The sequence below is a fragment of the Corvus kubaryi genome, unplaced genomic scaffold (genome assembly GCF_017639235.1).
Source record: "Corvus kubaryi isolate FWS band 111438036 unplaced genomic scaffold, C.kubaryi_AGA036_p1.0 split3-73, whole genome shotgun sequence".
NCBI classification, from domain to species: domain Eukaryota; kingdom Metazoa; phylum Chordata; class Aves; order Passeriformes; family Corvidae; genus Corvus; species Corvus kubaryi.
Window position 1 is genome coordinate 5511452 of NW_024582091.1, and position 24646 is coordinate 5536097.

Sequence of the window (24646 nt, forward strand, 5' to 3'; positions counted from 1 at the left end):
CTTAGGCATGTTTCAAAGCTAATAACCATGAAAAAGGGAAAGGATCATGATAACTGCAGCCAATATTTGTACATACTTTTTGTGTAATGATCATCAGTGTCAAGCCGCTAGGAAGAAGCAGAGATAATATTTGCAGAAAGCAGCTTGTTTACAGCTCTGGGCTGCAGTTACCACAATCTGTCCTATTTACACCAGAAGCCACTATGTATAAGCAATCATTTTTCAGCATTTTCTGTTCAGGATACAGTCCTGGGAGGAGAGCATGTAGTTCATACTTACTCTCTTGAAGAAATAAGGACACTTCAGTACCTCATAAAACTACTGTTTAATCATTTAAATTCTGCCACACTTACACTGACAAAAAATCAGAGGTGGAACTTAAGCCAGCCATTCTGCGGCCAGCTTTGAGTGAGTCACCTTTTGCCCATCTTCCTTCTAACTTCCAGCAATGTTAAATAGACACAACTAAACTAATTACAAGTGAATAACTTCAATATTGGACCCAAATGTATGTTCACCCCTTAGAAAGGGAGGACAAAAATGGTGGTTGTGTGAACTTTTTCATCAACAGCACTATCTTCAATGCTCTTGTTCAGGCTTTCTATAATGACAAACTAAAGTACATTTTAAAGGAAACAGATTCAGACTGTACAGTAGAGAATTCCTCAACTTGCCCATACTTTTTCTTTCAGTCTCCTTTACATACAGGAAACAGAACTGTAGAGGCTGAAGAAAAAAAGCATTTCCAGGAATGCCATATATGGACATGTCCTTCAGAAATACGGGTGGGTGTGTTCTGCTGTATCTGCACATCTGTGTAGGCATGTGCACTTGAGCAAATTTTTTCAGTATCAACTTGACAGTAAAGGGCTGAATTTAGAGCACTATCTCTACTGGATATTTAAAAAAATAGGCACTTCACCAAAAAGTTATTGCACCAAAATTATCACAGAAGTCAATGGAAGCTAAGAAATTCCAGACTCAACACTTGAGTAATTAAAAGCAAATTAACATGAACCCAATCATAACCAATGAATCAGCTCATCAATTTAGCCCATCAGAACTAATTATGTGGAGAAACAGATGGTATTTCCATTTGACTGCCTGCCATTTCTGCAGGCTTGTTTTTTTTTAAGAAAAAAGAAATTTATCTTTACTGTGTAAAGATAAGTAGTAAGTTTCTGTATCTTGTTCATCTTTTGGAGCCTAATAGTCACAGACATTTCTAGTGGAAAAGTAAGGCAATGTTGTCAACTGCACAACAAAGGTCTTCATCCCAGCACATTCCAAAAACAGTTCAGAAAACTATTCAGAACTGTTTTAACATTAATTTCTGATTGTTTTTCCTCAGAAATTAAAAAAAACAAACAGTATAAAACATGAACAGATTATAATAAAAAAATCATACAAACCTATTTTCAATTTGAGAACGAACATTTTGCCACCGCTCAGCCAGCTGATCAACTTTTTCTTTATGCCAGTCAAAGTCAAGATCACGTTCCTTGTGCATTTTAAACATCTGATCACTGATCATCTTTGCCTTCTGCAGTTCATCCTCTAAGGCATGGAATGTTTGTCTTTTCTCATCTACTTCAGATCTCCATTGCTAGTAGGTGATAAATGAAAAGTTTTAAATAACTCCTAAATTATGATGCTATTTTATAAACTAGTATTTTACCTGAGTAAAATGTATAAATGAATCAATCAAAAATGTTTTAATTAATATTTTACTTCTGCTTGCTCAAATACTCAAGTAGCACCGGAATGGGTGTGAAGCAATAAACCGCAAAATAATTCTAAGTAACAGCAATCCCCACAACACATAGATCAAAACACAGACATCAAATGAACACACTCACCTTGTAAACTACAGCTTTCAAAACAAATTATTGGCAGATCCCAATCATCATCCCAAGCAAAAAAGCATTACTTATAATTTGCAATATCAAAATGAGTTATATACAGCAAACAAAAAATGCCGAACTTCAATCTTTCAAATTTCTCAAAGATATCTGCCAAACTTCCTAAGAAACCCTGATTAGCACACCAAAGCAGTAGCAAGAATGTTATTGTGGTCAAATTTACATAACATAAATATATGTTTATGTTACCTCAAGTATATGCTACCTTCTGAAGAGAAAAGAAAATCTTACTGCAGCATTAACAAGTGCCACTTTTGGAAGTTCAGATACTTCAACGCATTTTGCAACAGCAGGAACATGCTTTCAAAATATCGAAATCCCAGTACTCCAAAGCTGCCACTTTTTTCTGAAATGTCAATCCTAATACCTCCTAAAACTAAATACACAAGCCAATGTTTGATACACTGTAGAGTGCAGCATAACCAAATCAGGTGTTACAAGACAGATGGTTTTTGTCTTTTTTTTTTTTACTTGCCCAGGAAAAGGCATCTGCCAGCTCTTACCTTTAATGTACCCATCAGGTTTTCAATATTGTTTTTGTCAGCCGTTACTGCCTCTTCTTCACACAACTTAGTTTCATATTGTTTTACTAATGATTCTGCTGTTTGGGTGTTCGTCAGCACCAAGTTTATAGTTTTTAATCTGAAAAAGAGTGACCCCCTGTTAACTGAACCATCAATACCAACACTCAACACACTTGTGTTTTTCAGCCTTTTCATGTCACAGGGTACCCCCTTTATACCATGTTAAAATGTTAATTCCCTTTTCCTTGATCAGTATTATTCATACAAATAGTTTTAATTTAAGAAAAAACTGTAAACTAAAACATGTGATGGAAGACAGCCTAGTACGTACTTATCTATGAAAATGGAAGACATGGAGTAAACCTGGTTCATGTTTTGAATAACAACATTGAGCTCAGAGCGTAAAGTAGGGACTGAAGGTGAACCAGCAGCTTGACTGAAAAACTCTTCACACTTATCTGTGATGATTCCCAAGTCATCCTTTAGTCGATCCAGTTCTTTCTTCAGTTTCTGTAAAATGAAAGGTGATTGATAGTGCTTTCATCCTCCATCAACCTGATATATATTCTACATATCACTATGAGTACAGATCTGCCCTCCTTTGCTTTTTGGATGTGGACAGCGTTGAAAAAAATTAAAGAGAAACACATGTAATAGGGAAACTAATGGAGTTGCCATTGATCAGTATATTTTTTCTCATAAACACAAACTAAATATTTTACTTCTCTTTTTAAGATACACTGCAAACCTTCCTGGCTTACACTTAAAAGTCTGGATATGTTTGTTTTGAAAATAAAGCTTTTCCTAGGTAAAACAGACTTTCTCGAAAGGCTCACCTCTTGCTCTGAAATCCTGAGCACATTTTCATGTACATCATCCCTTTCCATTGGTGTCCGGATCTGCCGTATTAACCGCTCCTCACAACTCTCCAGTCGTAGTCTGATATTTCTGACTTCAGAGATGTACAGATTGTAAATAGATTCTTCCTGCTCCTCTGTTGAAAGAATTAAGGCACATGTTAGCCAGCAAAGTCATCATGTCATTTGCACCACAACTTCTCACACTTTATAAAGTCATTGCTCTACAGGTCTTTTCATGACTGGCCAAAATGCCATCAATTTCCATTAAGGCAAATTTTAGGAACTCTTAGATTTTTTTTTTTATTAAATCATCTCCTCACACATGAAAAGTTCCTGTCTGTCATCATTCGGCACAGGCAAAGGCATTACCCCTATGGAGGCATTGCTATACTCAGTGGTATCAGGCACATTAAATCCTCTCTTTCAGGTGCACAGGGCACCACGTCTTTCTTGAAGTGAACTATGCTAATGAAATAATCAGCTTTGCACTACTGTATTTCTTTAAGTCATCAACTACTCAACAGTAAATCAGAAGAGATATTTTAAGCTTTCCATTCTCACTGTATTAAAATTACAGTTAAGAGAGCAGTAACTACAGGCATCCTGTGGAGCTAGGAAAAAAGCTATGACATTTTCCTTGCCTTAACAGGGTGAAAAAAGTTCTAATTCTGTTATGAACTCAACAAAGTAACCAAGTTGTTTTTCCAGCATTCAAAAACAAGGAACACAGAACTAAGCAGTGAGATGTAACGCACATATTAAATTCTTAGGTGTAAATTTTTTGTAGCATTCTGTATATTACGTAACACATCAATATTTTTACATAGCTCAATATATACAAACTCTAAAAAATATTAAGAGCTTCTATACAATGCAATTGCATTGTTAAAATGACTGTTCAAAAGAACACAGGCAGCAACAGTATCAACATGATAAAAGAGATCTCAAGATCAAGAACAAAATCTCTCTCATAAGGGCATCTTTCTACTGCTCTAAGCTAAGTCTTACCTCTTTCTGCAGACTTGAGAAGCTCTTGATAGTATTGCTTGCAAACATTAACTTCCCTTTCCAGCTGTGCTGTATCGGAGCTTGTAAAGATTTTGGACTCCTGGCTGTCTTCCACAAAATCATCAAAGCGGGACTGTAAATTGCTTAGAACCTGCTGATGTTCACCTGGCAGCATTGTCTTTATCTGAAACAGATTATAGACCCAAAGCACGGTCAGCAATGGTGCATCACTCACACAGTTCCTGTAATGCTTTTTATCAAAAAGCAATACTGATCAAATACTAAGATGGTAAAGTCAAAGAATTGAGGTTCTGAAAGCTTACTGTTCCTTAGCTGTAGGTCCACTTGACAGCTGATAATTGACACTCAACATAAAATCCTTTTCTATCTTGCACATCAGGAATGGGCTGTGTTAAGCCAACCCTACATCAGACTTCATTTCTCCCATCTAATGCCATGCAGCAACAAACAACAGCAAGGACAAGTAGGGACACTTCAAGAATTATCTCAGATTCCTCTTTCCAGCAGTAACAGTGATAAATTAGGTGGGAAAGTGTCATTTTGGGTATCGCCAATATTATTTGTAACAGTCTGTGACATCACACAGTTTTAGCCAGAAAGAATCATAATTTGATCTATATCACTATTCCATTTCTGACAAATTGGGCCTAACTAGCTATTTAAAATTTCAAGTTACAGATACATATAAGAACGAAAAAATGCATTATGAGGAATGAGTTTTCAGCTGCCTTCACCTTGAAAGACTAAATGTTGCTTCACAGTTGTTCTATTGCTATTAAAAAGATGCAGTTGCAGTTGTTATGAGGAAATAATGGGGGTTTTCAGGAAGATAAACCTTAGCCAGATGAAGTTAATCTCCCCAGATATTTTCAACATAGATACAGAAAGAGTGTCTACTGTAGAACAAAATTCAGAATTTAGTTACTGCTCATTGCTTTTAAGAGGTCTCTGCTGACAACAGGAGACCTGGCTGCAGGTAGTTTTCCATTGCTCTGCTCCTTACCTAACTATAGCTATATAAAGACTGCTTGGAGCAAGGCAGATCATTCCATACCAGTACCCAGCACTGGCCACTGCTGCCAGCTACTCCCAGGAAGATGTGGATTGCTGCAAATCACTGATTCCTGAGAAGTGCATCCTATGACTTCCCAGTGAATGCTTCCTAGTCATAACACTTACCGAGGCAACATTGCCAGCCCGAACAGCTTCAATTTCATTTGTCAGGTAATGCCAGGACACCACACTCTTCATGTTTACATGTGACTCATGCCAAAGGGCCAGAACATTCTGAAATTGCTGTTCAATTCTGAAACAAAAAAAAATTCCAACTTCAGATCAGGGTAACACATGAAAACAGAAAAAGAAAAAGAAACAAACAAAAAAAGCCCCAACTGTGAGATATTCTTTTAACCCAAGCTTCATGTAAGTGGATTTTAATAGAAAATAGGTTGTTTTACTTTGTCCCTACCTGTTGGCTGTATCTATTGCTTCTTTGTTCGGTGGAGGAACTGTAAAGCACACAGATGGAACCATGGCCTCATTACCACTTGGGCTAATGACTTTCCATTTAGCACGATGGGAGTTGTTTGCTAATACACACTCATCATCTTTGTAAATAGTTATCTAGTATTAACAGAAGAGCAGAATAATTTGATGAGCCAAGCATTACGAAATAATTGTACAAAGCACTTCTGCAAATGCTGTCAACAAATAAGCAACAGAACAACAAAACCAATGTTCCAACCCAAGGATTTGGTCTTGTTTACTAGGGTGGAAGAAATTTACAGCCCAGCTTTCTCCAGGAACACGGTAATTAATGAAACTTTAGCTGAATTCTTACATCTGTAATTGGTTTGAGGAAATGTTAGTTTCTAACCTCAATTTGTCTATAGTCACAGATGGCTTTAATTGGAATGGATGTTTTGAGTACACAGTCAGGGTTCCTTGGCTTCAGCTGAATTATTGCCTTTGCTCTTCCCACAAGGCCTGCTACTGTGCTCTTATACTGCAAGAGTTGTTCTTTTTCTTCCTAGAACATTTAAGAAAAGAATACGTCATAAGAGATGTCCAGAATACAGTACTGCTTCTTTGATCCTGTTACCCTTTTTTCCCCCCTGACTCCTTCTACTGTGTTTCCTAAAAGTAACACATTTTACAAAAACAAAGGATCTTTCAGAAGCCACTGTTCTTCCCACATCTGGTATTGTAAATATAAATAAATAAAATTGTATTTGAAAGTTATGAAAAATAGTCATTTATTTATAAGTTCTGAAAAATCAGCAGTTTTTCCTTCACTTTAAAGGAATAATATTAACAAATTTTATATCCTACTATAACCTACACATTTCTTGTTTTATTGTAACTCCTGCTTATAGGATCCTACCATAGATCTTACCATAGACTCCTGGACAAGGTCTTCCAGCCTATGTAGACTGCTTGATCTATCACAACTGTATTTTCGGTATATGGTATCTTTTAAATTCTTCAAATATTCCATAGCTTCTTTGGCATCGCTGAAAAACTAGGATGAAATAATTATCTGGGTTATTTTTAAACAACTTTAAAAAGACAGAATCAGCCACAACGAAGTTTTGAAGTGCTGTCTTTTAAGACAAGCTTTTCTCGTCGCTTGAAGTGACCACTCTACCACACTCAACCACTCATGATCTCATGCCTAAATGTATTCTTCAAAAAGGCACACACTGTAACACCAGTTATTCTCGGTACAAGCTACATGCAAAATTAATTCTGCAGTTATTGAACCTACAGTTAATGACCATTCCTGTAATGAAAAAATTTTATTAAGTGAATCTTGCTTTCCTTGGAATTTCAATTACTTTCATATAGAAAGCACAGAAAAAGCCTACAAATTGTAGAAACTAGGTGCAAAATCCAGGCAGCACAGCTGGGGAAAACATTTTGTGCAGGAAGAGAAATGAGCTGCCACACTTGGCAGTTCTGCAAGGGTATCTGCATGCCCAAACAAGGATCCTGGTTAGGCATGATTGGGAAGTGAAATCCCATTCTGTGCCTTAAGCCTCATTTCTTAAATCAAGAATTCCAGTTTCTTCCCCCTATCACTAGGGGCTCAGATTGCTTTGTCTTCTCCAGTGTCCCTTCCCTAACTTTGGGTTCTCACCCTTCTCAGTACGAAGGCATCTCAAGCCTTCATCACCTCCCTTTCTCTTCAACCATGCAACCCAGAAGACACTAAGGTTCATCCTAATCATTTAAGTGTTTTAAATGAGTGGATTTTAAAACAAACAAACAAAACCAACAAAAAAACTCCTCTGTCTATCCAGCTCATGCAAGTAACTGCATCATTTGCTGAGTATGTGAATGGGTGACAATGAGATAATCAGATGGGTGTTTCATTGGATGTGTCTGCTGTCAGGGTGTTCTCTGCTCTGTTTATTATTAATGCTGCACATTCCATTTGCTTCGAGTAGTCCTGGAATAATCATCTAGAATATGTTCTCCTGTGGCCATCACTAACCACCCTCCATGCTGCATCAGCCGCAGAAGCTCTATTGACAGCAGTTGTGCACGACAGGGAGAGAACAAGGTTTCATTCTCAGAGTCTCAACTTGCAGCTGCAACACTGAAAAAATCTCAGGCCAGATTGTCATCTGCTGTGAACTGATATAACTGTAGTGAAGAAACAGAGTTGTGGCAACACTGTGGGAGCATGGCTTATCATCTAATGGTTGTACAAGACAAATGTTAATTCTACAATTACAATGAGAGAACAACTAGCACTTTTGGTGAAACTTTTTGACTATGGACGAAACTTAAAACATTTCACATTTTGATTGATTTACTTTCTTACCTCAAAATATGCAGCATTTTCTCTCAAATGTTGTTCAACACAGTGGCAGAGCTGAAGAATCCAGCTCCATTGTGTCTGCATTGCAGCTCTATAGGCCTTTAAGGAAAGGAGATGTATTTTACAAATGGAAATTAAAATTGAAACTTGCATACCTTTACAGAATTTAGAAAACACAAAAGGAATGTGGCAAACACAAACAGGTAAATCTGATCACTTCACCCTGGAAAACCAAGCTGCAGTAAGGAAAATTCCAATTAGATGTAAGAAAGAAACCCTGTCACTACAGCATAGTCAAACATAACAAAACTTGCCCAGAGGGGCTGTGAAATCGCCATCCTGTGGCCTGGTCATATTTTGGCCAAACAAATCCCTGCCAGAGCTTCCAGCAAGAGCTGGAGTACAGCTCCTGACATTCCTCCAGTCTAAGCTCATCAACAACTCTGCGTCCCTATTTACTCGGTCAAAACAGTTGGAGTCTTGCCTGGCTACAATTCGTACATTAAAGTCGCACTGCATACACGATGAAGAACCCACCCCCAGGACTGTGGGTGACTCCCGATTTTCTGTAGGAGCGGCGCAGGAACGCAAAGCGCGGGAGCCCCGAGGAGCCGCGCCGCACCCGCCCTCGTCAGCAGGGGGCGCTCCTGCCCGCGGGAAATCACCCCGAATCCCGGGGCTTCAATTCCTCTCATTCCCAGCTCAAAACTGTTTGTCCATTGCCTTCCAGGAATTTAAAATTGATGCATTAATGCATACATTGTTCTGTAGAAAAGTATTTTTTTTAAAAGGATATTTTTTATAAATATGCCAGGATAGCACTATTGGAGTCAGCAATAACCTGCACAGTCACCGTCACTGCGATGGCCTGCATTCGTAACATGCATCCTTAGTGTATTTATACACCACACCAATTAGAGCAGCCTATACTTTTAAAGAATAGAATTGCCCACATTACATAAAATGCCATGTATTATTCAAAGTAGATGTCATGAGAAGGAAGGAAGGGAGGAGTTTTCTTCATGTTTCCCATTTTTGCAGATGTAAACTCGCAGAGCTGAAGAACAATAAAAATACATTCCCTCTGACTTTTTTCATTCTTCTATAATAAATCAGCTTTTTATTGTTTCAGTCTTTACCAGCCACTGTCTGTATCTACTCTTTTCTTGAAGGTCTACAAGGAAAAGTGTTTTACATTCTCCTTTGAAAACCTGTTATGACCCTACAACAGGTAAAATAAATTTTCTGTAAATTGCTTACCTATAACATAGAGCTAGATTCAAGCCTGAAGTAGATCACATCACCCAGTCAGATTTTTAACATCCAAACAAGTTTCATAATTCACTGACAAATAAGTTATGAAACCAACCCTAAATCATAATAGGAACCTGCACATACAGTATATGATGAGAAAAGCCCTTACTGAAACTTCTTTCAATCCAACAGGGCAGAAACCACGTAAGGACTGTTCTGTGCTCTCAGTCTTTCAATGCAATTTGTATCAACAAGTCTAGAAGTTAACTGCTCAACCAGAAACATTTAGATTTCATCTAAGCAATCCAAGGTGTAACCATAACTTTATAAAAGTGTTTTTACTTTTTGGAAACTGGAAGATAAACACAACAGAGATGCTGAAGAGGAAATTTTAAAAGGCCCCTTTATTTAGAGTCTTGTTCAATTTTCTCTAAGTTTGCACTTCCCTTCTTTTCCTCCAAAACTCTGCTCTTTTAAATCCCAAAACTTTGTCTGTTTTGGTGCTGGTTTTACTAACTTACCTCAATGGTTAGCCGGGCTGGGTGGTTTTCAAGAAGCAATTGCTCAGCTATTTCTTGTACTGATTTTATAACTTCTTCTTTTTCATCAAGTTCTCTCATTAATTCCTTTTTTCAGACAAAAAAAAAGTTTTAGAGCTCTCTCTAATTATTAAAGATTACTTAATAATTCCCTCTGGATTATACTAGCAATACATACTGCATAGTATTCCTTTTTTCTTGCTATATTGGGATTTCTTTCACTCCAGTCATATGCAACCTCTTCCTCTTCTTTTTCATTCAGCCATATCAACTCTCTAGTAGCACGAGACACAAAATTGTGAAGAGTATCTAGATGCCTTTCCTGATTTCTTGATGTGTTCTTTATCAAAAGGAAATGAAAAAGATTTACAAGAATCAGAATTTAAAGCTCATCCCTTATCAGAAATTATGCACACCGAAAAGCTGAACATGGAAGAGGTATGACTAAACTTACCAAGAGTTTTGAGTACTGACTCTCCAGTTTGTGCAGTTTTTCTGTATAACTGAGTTTAAGAGGGGCAGTCATTTGGATCTGTATTTAGTATATGAGATCAAAAGACAATAAAAAGGTTAGATACGTTAAACCATTCTGATTTCATCATAAGTCGTGTAGAGATCAGAAATAAAGGTAAGACTATGAAACCCAAACACAGTTCTAAAATTCAACATTAGTTAATGGGTCACCCAGTAAGAAAGCAATCAAAGAAATAAAGAAGATGGTGCAGTACCTCACTGATTTTGGCTTCTTTAAGGCTGGATTCAAATTCCTCAATAGCTTTGTGGACATTTTTGTGATTTTCTAAATGGCTTTCAACGCTTGGCAAATCTGAACCCCATTCTGCTCTATCAAGTTGAACCTTACAAACAGGAAGAAAAGATTAGCCATGATGTACAAAAAGTAAACATAATAATTAAAAGTGGACTGTTTCTGCAAAGATTCTACCTGCATTTCTTCCACCCAGCTCAGTAGGTCCTGGACAAATTTCATGTTCACCTCTTCTTCTGTTAAATTCTGATCCACAAAAGCTGATTTCATAAGGGGTTTTCTGATTTGCATCAGTTTGAGTGTTTGCAGAGCCCCGCTGTCTACTCCTGTCACGTAGCTCTGAATTAACCGTGGTGGGATGCCTGGTGGATAAGTGGGAGTGATGGTTGGTGTCAGTCTGGAAGTAAGACCTGATGAAAGGCCAGATGTCAAACTGGAAGAAGTCAAAGTAGGTGTTAAACCTTGGGTCATTGCAGCATTTAATTCAGGGGTTAGATTTGTTGTAAATCCTGAGTTTAAGCTCTCGGTTATTCCTGATATCATCAGCTTTGTCTGCTCTGTGGTCAGTGCGTGCCCCTTGTTGTACACGGAAGAACATTCAGTCCGTATGGCCATCAGCTCATCACGAAGTTTTGCAACTCTGTTAAAATAAAATTTAAAAAAAACCCCAATGAATCCTTATGATTAAGGTTTATCATGATCAACTGAATAGTGATACGAACTCACATAATCTCTTACACTTTAGTTGCACTTAAATATTTATAAATAAGTATTTCTATCAGAAAGTACAGGGTATGTCAGCTTACAGTTCTATACAGATAACAAATGCAGAAATCAGGCAATGACTGAAAAAATGCTATGGGCACTAACATGCACTATACACAATTCCAGGGAACAATCAGCAAACCAGAAATCTTACAAGATACTACACGTTGCAGTAGATCAAACACCTGCAGTTCACTACCAAGGAGTTATGCGCTTCGTCTCAACCAGTCCAGGAAGAATCCCAAAAAAATTTCGGAGCCAGTTCTTCATAAAACTGAATTATGCAGATTAAATGCTTCTTTCTGCCAACACTGCACACACTACTGCACATAACCTAATGTTACCCACTTATTACCTGTTAATACACCTACAGCTGTCACCAGAAATCTTGCCTCCATTTAAAAAAATCAGAGTTAGTAAACTGTAAATGTATTTTATGTGCAATAAAGCAAGCTAACATCTTTACACACAGATATCCAGTAAACATTAAACACTAAGGCATGTTCAGGGAGTTTACTTCATTTCCATAAATGAGTACAAATAGCTCCTGTTGTCTTCAACATTTGTGGGCAATGTACTCATTGGAATACCTGATATTTGCATGCCCAGTGACAGACCACGAAGTTTATGCATAAAGAACTGAAAATTTGGTCCATAATGGGAATCCATATTTGGGACATTTATCTATTCACACAAATGCACTGTAAAGTACCTTTGAACAAGTTGGTCTGCTTGATAGTATTTTCCATCAATAAGAATTTGGGCATCAATCACTTGCTGGCGGAGAAGATTCTCAGATTCAAGAAGATACCCAGCTATCTCTGCTTCATGTTGGAACTGGAGGCCCGACTCCAATCGCTTGGTGTCCTTAATAAATAAGAGAAAGTCATAAGCCTCGCAGCTAAAGCAAAGAGACATCAGCTCTAAGAATTCCTTTTCTTTTCTAAAAACTTATTTTGATCTTGAAACAATTGTAAAGCATTTTATCTAACTACAGACAAAAAAAAACCAAACAGTAACAGAACTCACTCTAGGCAACTTGTGGTATTTTCTTGAAGAAATGCTACCTTAACAGTCCAATGAAAATAAAAGTAGCAGCTATTAAGGTTGCCCTCATAAATCCTTAAGATTTTTTTTGCCATTCTACTTCTATAAGTCTGTGAAAACAGACAAGTAAAATCACTGACTGACTTACAGACTGCAGAGCATTCCGGGCAAGTATCAGTTTGTCCTCACAGCTCCGGCTGTCCCGCTGAATTCTGTTTGCAATTTGCTGCAGCATTTCCAACCTAGGTGATACCAAAGCATTTCAGGAAAATAAATAAGTACTATGTTATTTATATTTACAATCATGTTGCATGACTTTAAAAACAAACAAATTAATCAACAGCATCTAACACAAAGCACAAATGCATATGCCAAGTTACCTGTTCCCTTCTAAGGTTCCATTACCAAAGCTTATACAAGATTTAATCAGTGTGGGACCACAATTAACAGAAAGGAAATTCTCATTAGAGTCAACGCTGGTTCGAGTACTAGTGCTGTTGCTGAACAGCGAATCACTGCTATGATAGCTGTAACTACTGCTATTCATTTTTACATCCAGAGCACAGTTCTTCTGGCTGTTTGCATTTGCTGAAAAATGAAGATAAAACTCCTGCAAAATGTACAGCTTCTAGGGATGAAATTCCACTACTGGCTTTTGAAACACCTAGACTCCTCCTTTATATAGGCTTCAGTATGCACATTTAAAACCCAGCAATTAATATTCTGCCAGCTCTTCAAAGGATTTTACCTGGGGCTATGTACGCTACCTTGCTTTTGGCTTCCCTATCTTGCATTAAAGCTTTGCAAGTACAGACTAGGCAGCAACAGTGGGGCGTCTCTAGGAAACAGACACACCAAATATTTTATTTAAGTGTCACTAGATAACTATAAACCAAATAAGAACTAAAAGAACTCTTTGCAGTGTTTCTCAGACTCTTCAGTGGAAAGCTTCAAAAAAGAGTGAAGAGAGAAATCCACGCTCAACAGTAGAGTACAAGTAACCTTCAGGCTGTGCTCCTTTTCCTTCAAATAGAACTGCACAATAAAACTGGGGGAGTATCATGGTTAATCAGCTTGTAACAATATGATCTGGGACACCTATACACCATCCAACCTATACACCATCCAACCTACCATCATTCCTCCACTGTCCAAGCATGCATCTTCATTAACCATCCTGTCCCACTACACTGTCCTCCTGAAAATTTCCCTTCATCTTCTTCCACACTCACAGCCAATTGCTTCTAGCTATTTTGACCACAAAATAAGCAAGAAAAATCTGATCACTGCTCTTAAGTTTACATTTTAACTCAGAATTTGGGATGGGGTGATTTTTTCAGTATTTCACCCCCTGCTTTTAGAATTCCTGAAGAACCCCACCCATTCCATAAGATGACTGTTTACACAGAAGAGCTCGGCAAAGGCACAGACACACCCCTGCAGCAATGCCAAACTCTGCTAGCTTTGCAAACTAGAGCTCAGTTTGGCACCCTCCTCATTGACACCATATTAATTTTGACCCCATACACCAATCAGGCCACACACATTGTCTGTTTGTGTTGATACTTTGAGATGTATTCACCAGACTTGCAGGCAAAGTTTTATTACTTACCAGATTTCAGTATTGGCTGAAGTCACATTTTTGCCACAATCAAATTTCACCCCAGCAGCTGTATTAACACTTCATAATGATAAGATGCACTGGTAACCAATGCAACAAACATGGATGATATTCTTGTGTCTACATCAATCAATACTTTTAACTTGGTGACTAAACCAGAATCACTTAATGAAATTTTCTCTCTCTCATTTTACAGTGACCACGCCATGTAGTGACTATCACCATATGATCTGTCACTTTTAAGTCTGTTTACCCTTTCTTAAATATGGGAAGGAAGTTAAGTTCATGTTTGTTTATCTGTGCTCAGCCCATATGAACAAAATAGAAATAAACTAAAGTCATTTACACACATTCTCAACAAAGATAATCCAGCTTTCTGCAAGTATGAACAGAATTTCTATTGGTGAAGCCAGACACTTTGCTTTTGGCAGGTTGGGACAGATTAACCTACAAGATCTAGCAGGCCGTATTTCTGCTGCTGCTTTCCAGTGTTGTGCTCTGCTTAAGAGGGAAAACTCAGTATTGTGTGGAAAACTTTGTATTCCTCTACAGGAACTTGTTCCACAGTAAGGTGTGTGAATCAGCACCTCCTACTGAATCTGCCATTTCAGTCATGCTCTTGCTTTTGTAAGCATGACACACGTTTAATCAACTCTGACTATCTTTGGGATGTCCTGACTGAAATCTCTCTTGCTGAGGACTTCCTATACAATGGTCTGGATTCTTCACACCTAGTTTCAGAGAGCCAGGTCATCCTGTTGTCACCAGAAAGTCAGCAACAAGATTCTCTAGAAAGTGATTCCAATCTGAGATGTCTCCTTTGGATGCATAAAGTAAAGCAGAATGAATCCAGATCCAGGTGTCTATATCTACCCACAGGTAAAAGCCCCAAAAATCTAACTTTAAGAGGGTTTTTTAATTAATGAATGGATAGCACCTGTGTCTCCCACAGAACTTAAAAAGACATACCATTAAAAAATGCTCTCAGACTGCATCACAACTTTAATTATGCTCAGTATGTTATCAGTGAGGTATAGAAGTGTCACACAGCCTATCACAGAAGGCTACTATGCCTTTGCACATCTAAACACTTGGTGTGCTCTTGAGTACCACTAACTTTTTAAACAACCTCTACACAGGATGTCATCCTACAATGCTGTGCACCAAGAAAAATACACATTTCCTGTAAAGAATGAGGATGGTGCTCATATGAAATCAAGTTGAAATGAGACAGTGAAGTGATATAAACCCAGCTTTGACTAACTGCACAAAGGAAGTGGTTATATATGCGTATAAGTGCTTTGATGATCTGAGGCACAGATGCTGCTCATAACAACCTTCTGAGACCACCAAAGTTGTTTCTGTCTGGACCTGCCTCAAGCAGGTAGAGAACTTCAGACCTTGAACAAAGGCAGAAATACTTGATCTAGAAAAATAATATGGACATTATCATAGAAAAAGATATTTACAAATTTCAATATGGGTTAAAACGACAGAAAATATATTAACAAAGCCTGTCAAATATTCACTAGCATACCTCTCCACTTCAGGCCGAAGGGTCTTCTCTCTTTCCAGCATGGCAATAATCAGCTTTCCCCACTCTTTTTCTATATCATTTGGATGGTAGCCTTGAGAAAGTTTGATGCGTCCAAATTCTATCCAGACCTTAACAATTCATATGTACTTGTTATTTTAAGTCACAGAAAAGGAACTTCTATACATTTCAATGCATGTTAAAACTTACCTCTAGCAGTTTATATAGATGTTTAATTTTTGATTTATCTGTCTCCTTCGGTGGAATTTCTGTTTCTTTAAACTGTAAATATTGATTATAAAGTGCCTACAGAAACATGAAAAATAACATCAACTTTTACTTACAGCAAATATAACTTTAGCCTCTAAACCCTCTCCTAATATACTTCACAAGCTTATCTTTATACTGTTCTACTAGAGTTCTACAAAAAACAATCAGTGACAAGCTATAGATTTCCTTTTGATTGTTCATATGCTAGCAATGTATTGATTATACTTTGAAAAGGTTAAGGAGTAGTACTGTTCTACAGCTGACTTGATTGTATAAATCAACAAGCACGTCATTTGTTCAAGTATGCTTTGAGTCAGTAAGATAAAGTGTAATTCCAACAAGGAGTTTAAACCACCACACCTCACCTTCAATTCCACAGGATTGTTGGGAAATGTTCTGTCAGACATTATTGTCACATGGTGTCTGATCCACTGCATGAGGTAGTTCACCATATTCTGATACTCAACCCATTTGACTTCAACATCCTGACAAAGCAAAATCCAGATTACAGAAGAGATTAAAATAATCTAAGAGCTCTTTTTTGCTTCAGCTTTGAAGGCTGAAGTCTTCACACATAAATAAAATGGATTTTTGAAATCCTACAATTCTGAAACAGTATTAATTTGCTCTTTAGAGATCAGTTCAAGTTTCCAAATATACGATTTCAGTCTTCAGTTTTGGTCCCAAATAATTCTACTGAAAACAAAATATTTTCTAGATTAGTAAATTTCAAGCTGGCGTAATTTATACATCCACAACTGAAAAACAAGAACTTTGACTCAATCTTTCTCCAACTTCAGGCACACTGTTTACAGTTAAGCTCTTAGCACAAATATTTTCATGTCCATGATATGAAATAGCTAAGACTCTAAAATCTCAGCCTAGAAAAACCACGTCAAAGAAAAGTGTGAGAACAGTCCTATGGAAGACCTAGCTAACATTCTGGATCTGAAATTCAGAATTTTATTAATGTAGCTCACACACTGCACAAGTGGTCTTCTACTTACATTTGCACTGATGCCTTCACCACCTTCTGGTACTTTGGGAAATGCATCATAAAGTGATGACACATAAGTTATTACTGACTTCTCATCAGGTGAGGAAACATCGACATCTAAAAGAGCAAGACAGAACAGTGCTTTATCACATAGTTGTAAGAATGCCCACAAATATGCTACAACCTGCAGGCAGATTGGATTTTATTTTAGTGTTGGGGGTTTTGCAACAGAGCCATCTGCAGCTCTCTTACCTTCAGGATCCAGAAGTCTGGCAACACCAAGTTTTTCTGCTACAAAAAAAGCATGTTCTAAATTTGCAAGGTTGCTTTGAACAGCAACGGTACTCATGTCTATCAGGTCCGGCCTGTCAAATAAAAACAGCAACACTTGGTTACAACTCTTTACCAGTTTTAAATAAACTGTACTGGTAAATCAAACCATGAGCATGGATGGATACAGCAACAGTTTTCATTAAAAAAGGATTTCACTAAAATCGGGTGAACAAGCCGAGACCACTGCTAATTGAGAAACACAAGCAACAGAAAATTATAACATTCAGTTCTTCATCTACAAACTAGTTTCCAGCCATCCCTTATATACACCTCTATTTTCTTAAGCATATTTATTCATTTGCATCGACATGGTATTACAACACCTTGTCCTTTCACTGCCCTTGAGGGGATTAAATTCATTTTTGTCTTTTACAGGAGGGAATTAATTTCTACTACTTTCACAAGTTTTCAGTCATTCTGCATGAAATTCTTCAGCACGTCAGAAGCCGCATAGTAACAAAGTTTAGTCACAAAAACATCCCTTCAATCTTTTCCTGATGAGCTTTAAAGGTCTTCTTCAAATGCATTGAAGCCCTGCTTTCAGATATACATTGGTGCCACTTTTATAGGTAACTCTCAGCCCCATGCACTTAAAACCTCCACACCTTCATCCTGCTAAACTCCATTTCCAGCCACAATAAGCATGTTTTAATGGAATTATTGTCTTAAGCCCATCTTGCCTATAAATATTTTTAAGGCCCATAAGTACTATCCTGTACCAGCATCACTACTTTATTGTTTTAAATTAATGTAAAACTTCAAAACTAATATTGTGCTTTATGTTTTCTATGTAGGAGTTGGCTTTTAGGTCTTGTGATTGTCAGTGTGTTACTTCTTCCCTCTTTCAGCACTTGGAATCCTCACAGCCATCCACCAAAAAGAAATAAGGGATTTTCAAACATGCTGAGCAAAAGCTCATCTCACTGAAGTCAACTAGAGCCACAAGGGTCTGAAACCTTTGCTACTGAAATCCTACACTACTGAAAACCAGACTCACCATGAAAAAAACCTAAAACAAAACCCCAAAAGAAAAAAAAAACTGGCATACAACTTTTAGCAAACAATTCAGTTCTTAAATTTTCTCATTTTTGTTTCCAGAGAAAGTATTTTCTTAATTTTACCAAGTAGAAGCTTTAAATAATTGCAACACATAGAAATAAAACTGTTAAATACCATTGTTCAAAATGAATGTTAACATTTCATTTGGCTACATCCCAAATTCTCTTGATAACAAAATTGTATTAACTTTGGGAAACTCAATACAATCTCATCTTTGAACCAACTACAAGGACACTGTAAACAAAAATCTATTTCTTTTCAGCCATTTAGAATCACTGCGTTCCTTGTGCTCTTTTGAAGAGAAGTCTACAAGACGGATAATAATACTACACCCATTATGCCTTGAAAGAACATTTAATTAATAATAAAACACAAGCAGTGCAATATAATCCTCCTAAGGCAGCGGGGCTTTCCACTTCCAATATGCTTAGTGGGAACATGATCAAGCTCACGCTGTTCTTCTCTGAATTCCAGTGCAACGAAAACAGTGCAATGAAACCAATATCAGCCGTTGCTCTCAGCAGCACAGAAAATCCATGAAAAATAAAAGACAGTACTAGAAAAGAAAACTGAGCACCCCCATCTCCCATTTCATTAATGGAGATGGTATGAGTAATAAAGATTGCTTTACCAGCAGTTTTGACAAGAGAATCACGTTCTTGTAAGCGTAACACTTTTGCTTTGGTTATTTTTTTCCTCCTGCCTTCTTTACATTTGTTTCATGCTTGATAAAAATGTCCCAAGAATAATCATTTTTACTGCCTGTTCAATTGCCAGCTCTCAGAACACGAGCTGCAAGCTGCAGAGACACTGACACAATAATCTCCTTAGAATAAAGCTTTCATTGAGATGAAGAAGAGGTAACATTGGTCTCACTGCAATACAGGTAACGAAATCAATAAAAACAACTGCTCCTGCATAATACATCATTTTACATCAGTGCTGTGGCTTCAGCACTCAGCTGAAGCAGAGCCTACACTGTGAGATGCCTCTCCACCTTTTAAATATACTTTCCCATCCCACAACTCCTACCAGCACTGGGTTATATTACAGTTTCACTTTAAGAACAAGGGAAAATTGCACTGAATACTGCCATTTTCAGTTAATTATACACTTAGCACATAGTATACTGACATAGATTAACTGGTCTATATTTATCTAAAGTCTTGGTCTACGAGAAAATACTACAGAAGATGGCATTCATGTCTGTCTTGACAGTGCTTGCCTTTGGCTTTTTAAATCAGATGAAGGCTCCACAGCTGACTGAGAACAAGTCCACTGATGGTTTATGAAAGGGAAAAAACAAGAATTATCACTTGAGTGCAAAAGCACCTGGCACCAGCCACAGCAAGAGCATGCTGCCTGGTGATCCCTCTGTGGATCACCCTTTCCTCTTCAGAAGTAGTAGAGGGATATGTTGCAAAGCCACAGGAAAAGGAGTTTACCTCACAGAGCTCAGTGAAGGACTTTTTTTAGCCCGAGAAAAATGCATTCAAAAAACATGGCTCAGGAAATCACTGATTGCCATACTGTTCCTTTGTTTCAATATTGGGGATTTTTTGCAATTTTAAATAGAAATAAATGCCATTTTTACATGCTGTAAGCTTGCAGAGCTACCAGTCCACTAACTGGAAATAACAATAACTGTTGAAATTGCAGCTGTGATGAGTATCCTCCAATATTGATTTAATTGTCGTAGTTGAAGTAAACACTAGATTTAAAAGCATCGTCCATCATGGAAACATTTTTTTTTAAGGCTATAGAGAAAAAACATGAGTTTTGTAGAAGCTATTTTTCATGTATTATAAATATATTTTATATCCATTTGCATAGCATTATTAAATAGTTTTATGCATAACCAAGAACAAATTAAATTAAATGCCCTTTAAGTAACATACAATGACTCTACCTTCTGTCATAATATTGTGAGTCATCTTATGGCAGATTTTTCAGCAGGCTGGGGCCTTGCCATGAAAACACACATCAACATCCCAAACACCAGTTGAGTTGGAACATTCCATGCAAAGAAGATGCTTCTGCTGCAGCCACACCTAAGTCAAGGGTTTGGCTTCTACATTGAGAGTCATTAATCATTTAATTTATTAAAAGACTGGTGCCTGCCATTTGAAATCTTAGTGTAGGTGTTAGAAATTAGATACAATTTGTATCAGAAGTGATGGGGAAAAAAAGTATAATTAATACCGCCTTAATTAGGAAGCTGACAAAATTATAATAAATTCAAGAAAACAATAGCTAGCACCACAAAGAGAAGGAAGAGAACAGTATCTGAAGAACAGCAGATATTTCTGGTCTGCAAAGAGTCCTTGAAATCAAAGAGTTGTGCATAATAAGTAATGTAAGGTACATGTAGATTTTCTCATTGCCAGAGGTTAATACCTAGCAAAACAGTTTAAGATCCAAACTAGCAGCTAAAATATTTGCCCATTAAAATAAAAGACTAGATTTGAAGGGGACTTGATATCTCAAAACAGAAAAAGATGTTTAACTCAACTTTATATTTCCTAGTTGACGAAGAAATCACTTCCTTCTCCTCACTGTTCCGGGATGACAGTTGCTCAAGTTACAACAATGTTTATCTTTATTAAAACATATATACATCAGAGTAATATTCCACATGAAAATACTGTTAATGCCTTCAGAAGGCTGAGAAGCTTGAAGTTATTTACATGAACCATCTAAACTGTTTAATCTCCAACTCTTTTTTCAGTCAAAACTCTGCATGCTACCTGAGTAATACCTGACATTAAAGGATATTTCATTCTTGGCTTATATATAGTTGAAACAGTAACATAGAGAGTTTCAAGCAGAACTCTGAGAAAACCATAACTGAAGATGCAGAGTGAAGTGCATCACGTCACTACAGTCCAATTAGTTTTTCCACTGCTGTAATTAGAAAACGCTTGAAGAAGTTAAACAATTTTTTTTCACTGTTCACAGAAAAATGAAAAGGACGGGTGCCAGAAAGACTCATGCATTTTTTAGGGATGGAAGGATTACTAGAACAAATGAAAGACCATGCCAGAACACACAGTCATAAAATAAAATTTTTTTCAATACCAAGAATGGAGCAACTTCTGGAACAGATAGGATTAAACATATACTTCAGGGCAGAGCACAAGCAATATATTATGATCTGTTTTAGAGATTTTGGTTAATAATAGAAACATTGCAGAGAAAGGAATTAAAAAAATAATAAATTTTCATGTAAAACAGAAATTTTAGCTCTATCTTCAAATATGCATCTCCTGTTACTTTCCCAGGAGCTCTGCAAATGAGATGATGAAGTAAAGTCTAGTATTTAACCTATATAATTAGGCCTACCATTTAGCTTCTCTCTTAACATAGTTTCAAAAATACCAAAGTGTTTGTTTACACCAGTTTATGCATAGAGTCAATGTTTTGGAACTCACTAAAGAATTTGTCCCCACATCAGGTACAAATCTAAGTCTTGCTCAAAACAGCTTGCCAAAGAACCTGCTTCAGAAAGACTGAGTCAACAACACAATGAGAATGATGGCTGGACTTCAACTAACACTGTCTCGGTTTTGAAAGACAGGTGTCTGCTAAGGAAGGCAGAGGCCCCCTTGAAGTGGCAGATATAACCCCTTTTCCCTCCAAGTTATTATATTTTGAAATCAAGAGCCTTTAGGCGAAGATGTGGGAAATAGGAATAACAGTTCTTTACTATATATATATATGTATATAACCAGTCAAACAAAACAACAACAACTATGGCAGTAACAGCAATCACAAACCCAGTCCCAGCCTTCTCGGCTGTCAGGCTATTTCCCCTCGGGTGCAGTTCCGCTCGCAGCCGGCAGGGGCGCTGGCGGCTCCCGGTGAGCAGGGCAGGTGCGATGGTTCCCCCGCGGCTGCAGGGGGCGCTCCGGAGCGAGCTCGGGAAACCCGCGGCTCTGGTGCCCTGGGATCCCGGGAAGGATGGAACAAAGGCTTCACAAACCCCTGGGCAGCTGATCCCGGGCTCTCAGGAACAGCAGGCTGAAACAGCAGGCTAGAACGGCGGCTGGAACGGCAGGGACGGACGCAAATCCCGGGTGGCAGGCGAGATGTATCCAGATGGGAGAACCCCACGGACGCCCAGGCAGGCAGGGCGAGCAGGGCTACAGCGTAGCGAAAGCTCGAAGCAGCAGCGGGGCAGGGCAGCCACAGCCCGGTCTCCAGCAGGGCAGGGAAAGCGGCTTTTGGGGTCCCGGCGTTGCTTCCAGCAGGAAGAAAGAACGGCCAAAAAAGAAAGAAGCAGCAGCTCCTTTCTCTGCAGCTTCTCTCTCCGGACGCTCAGAGCGAACTGACCCCACACCCAGGTGTAGACAAAGGAGTAGCCAGGCCCGCCCCACTCCCCTTTTTGTCTTTCTTAAGTACAGCTATTTGTCCCCTAGCAACATGCATATGGGAGAAAATTCCTTTAACAGGAAAAAAAACTAAGACTAAACTAAAACCCCAACAAACACATACTGTTCTTTGTGCCCCACACACTTTCATTGATTCCCCATGTTTGCAGTACTCTGCACATAGTCGTGACCACTGTGATCTAATCACAGTGTCGGAGGTACTCGTTGCTAATACATATGCCTACCACATTTTCCTGATTTTTTTTCAGGGATAGTCTGATCATTTAGAGAAGAGGAAGAGGAGAGTTTCTGCTTAAAAATGGCAAGGAGGTATGAGTTCGTGGCATTAATCTCGTCCAGCATCAGAATCAAGGACCACGATGTGAACATACAGCACAAGGTTCTGTAGCAGGCTCCTTGGTGTCAAAAACCCCATGCTGAGGAAAGGACATAAAATGTCGACTCTGAGTCAACACTATCTTCCATTATACCCTAGACCTCCCCCTCATTCAGAAGCCCTCGATTCACACATGACATGGTGATAAAAAAAATTACCCCAAAGCATCGAACCACTGGGTGAAGCTGAGCTGTGATGTCACTGAAGTTAGGCAACACTTCAGAATTCAGAGAAAATCAAAGATTTCAATTAGAAAACTGTCATTATAGGAAAGCTTTATCCTTGCAACTGTGATAAAGCAAAAAGCATGCTGCTGCATACAGCTCTGCTTATTGTTTGTTCAAGTATGTGGCAAAAACTTTTCTAAAGTTCCACAGGTCACCAGCCTCAATTACATACTGTGTTAATGCATTTCATATGATCATTATGCCTTGTATCCTCTTTTTGGTTTTGTCCTCTTGGTATGACAAGAATGCCTGCACTACACGTGATTTTATGTCTCTCTACAGATTTCACTCAATGCCTCTATAAAGATGAACAATAATGCCGTTTTAGTCCCTTGGGAACTGAAAAAATCTCATGTGATCTGAACTCTTCAGCTCTCCTTTGCTTATTTTTTCATAGTTTTTCATTTAAATTTTCAGATATGATGAATAAATCTGAAAAAACTATTGCAATAGATAGTATAACAAGGGGACACTATTTATATTTCCTGTCTGTTCTTCAGACATCTCAACATATCAAGATTTCCAACAGAAAAAGAATGAATGTTTTAACTGCACTTAAAATAAAGAAAGCAAAAGCTGTCAGGTGCCCTAACATTAATTTAGCCCACAACAACATACAGAGCTAATTCAGGTAATTCCTTCTTTGAGCATGCCTTTGATTTGACAAGCACTGGATTTAATAAAGCTACTGAAGCCGCCTGTCCCACTTTTGTTAGCACTGAAAAACATTACCTGTAACTTGCTGTACCAAGTGATTTAGATAAAAACACAATTGTGGCATTGCAGTATCAAAGATCTTTTAGTTAAATGCGGAGTTCATCTTTAGCCATGCAAAACAAACCCTAATCACAACTTGGCAGTAAGTTTGCAATGCTGGTTTCAAACTCAGTACACACATGAATGAAACTAGAAAGGATCTGTTAGTCCTTTCAGTAGCTTTAAAAACAGATTTTACACTGTCTTAGTACTAAGAGCTGTTTCCATCATTACAAAACCAGAAATGGTACAGCAACTTTGGCAATTTTTGGCTATGATAAAATTTAAATAGGAATGAGGCTCATAGCTGTTAACCTCAACCCACACCATGCAATCCACAAAAATAAGCACAAATAATGTACCTTGAACTGTTGAATACCAAAGAGACAAGGAAGAAACCCAACCAAATTATTTTTCTGTTCTGCATCCTGAGAATACTCCCTCCAGACCACAGCAGTGGCTGCTTGACAGAATGGCTTCCCAGTGGGGTTAATACAGCTACCGACAAGGAAGAAGGGGTGAGGTACTGTAATGAGTTCAAACAATTTCC

At 38.0% G+C, this 24646-nt stretch overlaps 1 protein-coding gene across 24 annotated transcripts in view; it reads right to left on the bottom strand.

The window, feature by feature from the left end:
- Positions 1-24646, bottom strand: part of DST (dystonin) — a 293815-nt gene that overhangs the window by 133157 nt on the left and 136012 nt on the right. For 20 of the 24 annotated variants that reach the window (XM_042016274.1, XM_042016275.1, XM_042016296.1 and 17 more), the window contains 22 exons: positions 17207-17319; positions 16965-17071; positions 16323-16442; positions 15898-15993; positions 15691-15818; positions 12681-12774; positions 12198-12352; positions 10898-11360; positions 10683-10811; positions 10409-10486; positions 10133-10294; positions 9937-10041; positions 8165-8260; positions 6731-6856; positions 6212-6364; positions 5804-5958; positions 5515-5641; positions 4315-4498; positions 3283-3440; positions 2778-2956; positions 2426-2564; positions 1413-1606 (listed from right to left, as the gene is read on the bottom strand). In XM_042016274.1, coding sequence (XP_041872208.1) covers positions 1413-1606; positions 2426-2564; positions 2778-2956; positions 3283-3440; positions 4315-4498; positions 5515-5641; positions 5804-5958; positions 6212-6364; positions 6731-6856; positions 8165-8260; positions 9937-10041; positions 10133-10294; positions 10409-10486; positions 10683-10811; positions 10898-11360; positions 12198-12352; positions 12681-12774; positions 15691-15818; positions 15898-15993; positions 16323-16442; positions 16965-17071; positions 17207-17319 — 3261 coding nt within the window. Of the gene's footprint in view, positions 1-1412; positions 1607-2425; positions 2565-2777; positions 2957-3282; positions 3441-4314; positions 4499-5514; positions 5642-5803; positions 5959-6211; positions 6365-6730; positions 6857-8164; positions 8261-9936; positions 10042-10132; positions 10295-10408; positions 10487-10682; positions 10812-10897; positions 11361-12197; positions 12353-12680; positions 12775-12912; positions 13194-15690; positions 15819-15897; positions 15994-16322; positions 16443-16964; positions 17072-17206; positions 17320-24646 lie in introns of those variants that run through there. The other 4 variants (XM_042016280.1, XM_042016294.1, XM_042016285.1 and 1 more) reach the window with 3 other exon arrangements.